The sequence below is a fragment of the Epinephelus fuscoguttatus genome, linkage group LG18 (assembly GCF_011397635.1).
Source record: "Epinephelus fuscoguttatus linkage group LG18, E.fuscoguttatus.final_Chr_v1".
NCBI classification, from domain to species: Eukaryota; Metazoa; Chordata; class Actinopteri; order Perciformes; family Serranidae; genus Epinephelus; species Epinephelus fuscoguttatus.
Window position 1 is genome coordinate 20155986 of NC_064769.1, and position 3872 is coordinate 20159857.

At 41.3% G+C, this 3872-nt stretch overlaps 1 protein-coding gene across 2 annotated transcripts; it reads left to right on the top strand.

Annotated features, from left to right (window-relative positions):
* On the top strand, positions 1-3872 carry nfkbil1 (nuclear factor of kappa light polypeptide gene enhancer in B-cells inhibitor-like 1). Of its 2 annotated transcripts, none has more exons than XM_049604538.1 (5): positions 1-75; positions 660-954; positions 1038-1150; positions 2974-3085; positions 3167-3872. In XM_049604538.1, the coding sequence occupies exons 1-5, from the start codon at positions 52-54 to the stop codon at positions 3754-3756; spliced, it is 1134 nt and encodes a 377-aa protein (XP_049460495.1). In that variant the 5' UTR covers positions 1-51; the 3' UTR covers positions 3757-3872. The 2 variants fall into 2 exon arrangements, with proteins under 2 accessions (XP_049460495.1, XP_049460497.1); XM_049604540.1 differs by lacking the exon at positions 1-75 and adding an exon at positions 251-320.

Consider the following 3872-nt stretch of genomic DNA (forward strand, 5'->3'; position numbering starts at 1 on the left):
CTAGTAGTTTGTGAAGCCGAGCAAGAGCAGTGTGTGGGAGTTCCTTTTCAAATGACCCAGAATTTTAAAATAAAGGTACAACATCATGTAAATTTGAGTTACCAGAGCACATTTTCAGAAAAAAAAAGGCTAATTGGAACAATTTTTAACCACTGGTGTACACACCCACACACAGAAGCACACAGATAACCTCTTACATAACATCGCCCTGGCAGGTGGCATGTAAAAGGAGGCTGATACACAGAAACCCAAAGACAGCAGGCATGGCTTTTGAATACTGAGTAATTAGCCATGTAGAAGATGGCAACCACATCCTGGAAGTATGAAGAATATCACTTCTGGTTTTCTGTCCTTACATAGAATGTAATTTGGGCTTTTTTCCATCATAGAGGGAAGGAAGAAATACAAGTAGCATTTCAGTGTGCTGCTGAGTCAATAAAAGGTTTACTTTATAGTTTAATGGCTGATTTAGAAAGATGGTCAACACTGACACCTAGTGACAACACCGGAACCATTCTGTTCCCGGAACGTTGGTGTCCGAGCTAATGCTAGCTTCGGACTTATTAAGAAGATGGACCGGATTAGCCGATGCTAAGGCTAACAAAGCTAACACAAACCAGCCGTAGAGATAAATCAAATTAACCTCCTTTGTTTCACAGTCTGGTTCGTTTTCAGTCCGCATGGTGTCACGCAAACAGAAGCGGGTGTGGAAATACGTGGAGGAAGGCAGCGTGCTGAGGCTGAAGTCGTACCTGCGGAAGCACCGGGACCTGGATGTGAACTTCTCCCAGGGCAAGAGGGAGAGGAGCCCGCTGCACCTGGCCTGCTGCCTGGGAGACGACGCCGTGCTGCGGCTGCTGCTGAAACACGGAGCCGATGTTCTCCAGAGGGACCGTAAAGGGGACACGGCGTTACACGTTGCAGTCAACAGGGCTTTGAAACACGGGAAGACAGGTGAGGAGGCCGGGGAGAGTATGTATTGTTTTAGTTTTACATGTTAACAGTCATAACTTGACTTTTGTTTTTGTTTCCTTCAGCGTATGATGACCTGGTTGTGCCTCTGAAAAAGAGCTGCCCAGAGGCTTTGAATGCATCAAACAGAGCTGGAGTTACACCTCAAGACCTGCTGAACTGGAGCAAACACACAGAGGTAGGTAACACACGTACATAAAGATCTATGTTATGGTTGTATACTGTATTTTGACAGCTGTTTTTAAAAACTGTAGGGCTGTAACTAATGGTAATTTTCATTGTAGTCCAGTGTGTTTGTCAGGATATTCTTATTGGCAATTTATTAGGGATGCACGATACTGGATTTTTTTGCCAATATCCAATATGCCAATGTGTGACAACTCATCTGACCGATAACCGATACTGATAGCGATATATCCACTTTTTCCCTGCCTAGTTTTAGTGATCATCAAGTCTATTCTGTAGTGGAATTAATATCATATTATGCATGATGGCCCACCAGCAGATGGAGACATGAAATACAATGCTTTTCAATGTGATGTGCCAATATTGTTGTGCATTCCTATAATTTATAAAACAATTTACTGATTAAACAGGTCAGTGCATTGGAAAATAATCAGGAACTGTTTTGGTAATTGATTATTGTTACATCTTGTCTTTCTTCTTATAGTCACTGTAAACTGTATGTCTTTGGGTTTTTGGCTGTTGGTGAAATAATACAAGATATTTAAGGCATGGAAAGATGTAGACAGTACAGGATAAACACACCCCAATATGTCATTGTGGTCATTTTGTGTCTCTCTGTGGACATTTTTCACCCGTTGTTTTGTCCCTTGCTGTGGACATTTGGCAGTTTTCGTGCCTTTTTCCTTGACATTTCACATATGAACGCCAGGGGCCCCCTAAACCTTTGGCTCCTGGGCCTGTGCTTAGACCTTTTCAATAATCCATCCATGATCAGAGGACATTATCTTGGATTCTGGGAAACTGGACCTAACTTTATTTATGTATTTATTCCCACTTTCTGATTTCCAGACAAAGTGACTAATCAGAGTGAAGTTTACTGCCACACATTTTGCCTTGGTATTTCTGCCCATAACAGTCGCAATAAATATAGTAAGACAAAAGTAAAAGAGTAATGGAAACGCCAAGACTCAGAAATATAAAATAGAAATTTACAGTAACAATGATAATGTAAGATAAATCTGTTTTAAAATGACAGGAGCTCTGCAGTGTTTGAAGCAAAATATCGACTGAATGTCCAATAGTGCACATGGTGACGAATATGTGTGAATATAATAACCAAAACATGCAAAATTGCGTGTTAATGTAATGCATCCAGTTAGATCGCTCAATTGAGGAGATTATCAGAAGATTCATTCATAGTGAAAATAATAATTATTTGTGAGAAGAAGTGAAAAGCTGTAACAAGGGAATGTTTTTTATTTTTGCATAAAAACTACTGAATTGTCAATCAGTTTTCATAATACTTGCAGATTATTTTTCTGTCAATGAATCTTTTCAACTTTAAACCAGATATTACACCATAATCCCACAGCATTTATATAGTGTTATTACTTTTAAAAGCTGTAACCGCAACACAGAGTGTGTAGGAGTTAGTAGAGGTTAGTCTGTGTAGAGCAGTAACCACGGGTGGACTGAAATTCCATTATGTCTGATAGAGTCAGCTGATTTTAACTTGTCACAGACACAGATAAGTGACAGTAAAGTCCAGTGCAGACATGCCAGTGATATTCTGTACATATCTTTGTCACAATTCCTTTGAGAAAGTGTCCAATCACAGTGAACATGTTGTAAGTATTACCAATAAAAGACAGATCAATTTAAGAGTAGGTCTTTTCTATCTGTATTTTAATGCTGGTTGTCTTTCAGGGTTGATTCTGTGTAAAACAAATATATAAAGTGTGTGATTGTCAGCAGAGCACAGTTTGGTTAGGTGCTGGATCAGGTTGACACACAATTTCTTTGTGTTCTTCACAGACTGCAGAGAACATGAGCCGCCCATCTGAGAGAGACACTGAGAAGGAGTGGATGGAAAAGCTGTTTGATGAATGCGAGGATGAATTCTTTGAAACCTTTGGAGTATACGATGGTAAATTTAAACTCATCCTCTACGTCTGAATTTAAGTTTGACTTTAAACTTCATAGTAACACTGCTGTATTTGTTTGACAGCTGATGATTTTCTCCCTGTGGACGATGACGAGGAAGACTTTGGGGACTGGGCTGACCGTATTAGAAAAGAATACTTTGATAAAAAGCACGCTGAGGCTCAAAGACTGGCGTCGTCGTCTTCTGGGCATAGAAAAAGGAAGAGTAGACAAGAGAGAGAGCAGGAGGAGAAAAGCAACAAGGAGCTGCATGAGAAGCTGCAGAGGGAACATGAAGAGTATCTGGCCCGGGCAGCACGTAAAGAGGAAGAGACTCGGCAGGGTAAGAAGCGCAGGTACGACGAGAGGTGTGCGGCTACTTTTGCTGGTGCCTCTTCATCCGGTGGCACAAAGCTGAGCTACAGCGACATCCCCTGGCCGGCTCCACGAGGTACAGTAGAGGAGATGCTGGATGTGATGCTGCACGGCGTGGACAGGAAAGACGTTCCAGTGTTTCGTAAAATGCTCCGGAAGCAGCAAGCGCTGTGGCATCCTGATAAATTCGCTCAGCGATGTGAAGCTCGGTTGGAGGAGAAGGACAAGCAGCGGATCCTGGATACAGTTACAGCGCTGTCGCAGGAGCTCAACAGACTGGCCCAGAGTCTGAGGACTTAAAACTATGCTTGAATAAGAGAAAAGATTATTCATCCAAAACTCTGTCTTAAATTTATTTAAAAAATCATCTTGAAAAAGTCTTAAAAAGCATTAAATTTAAGTGTCTGATACCTGTA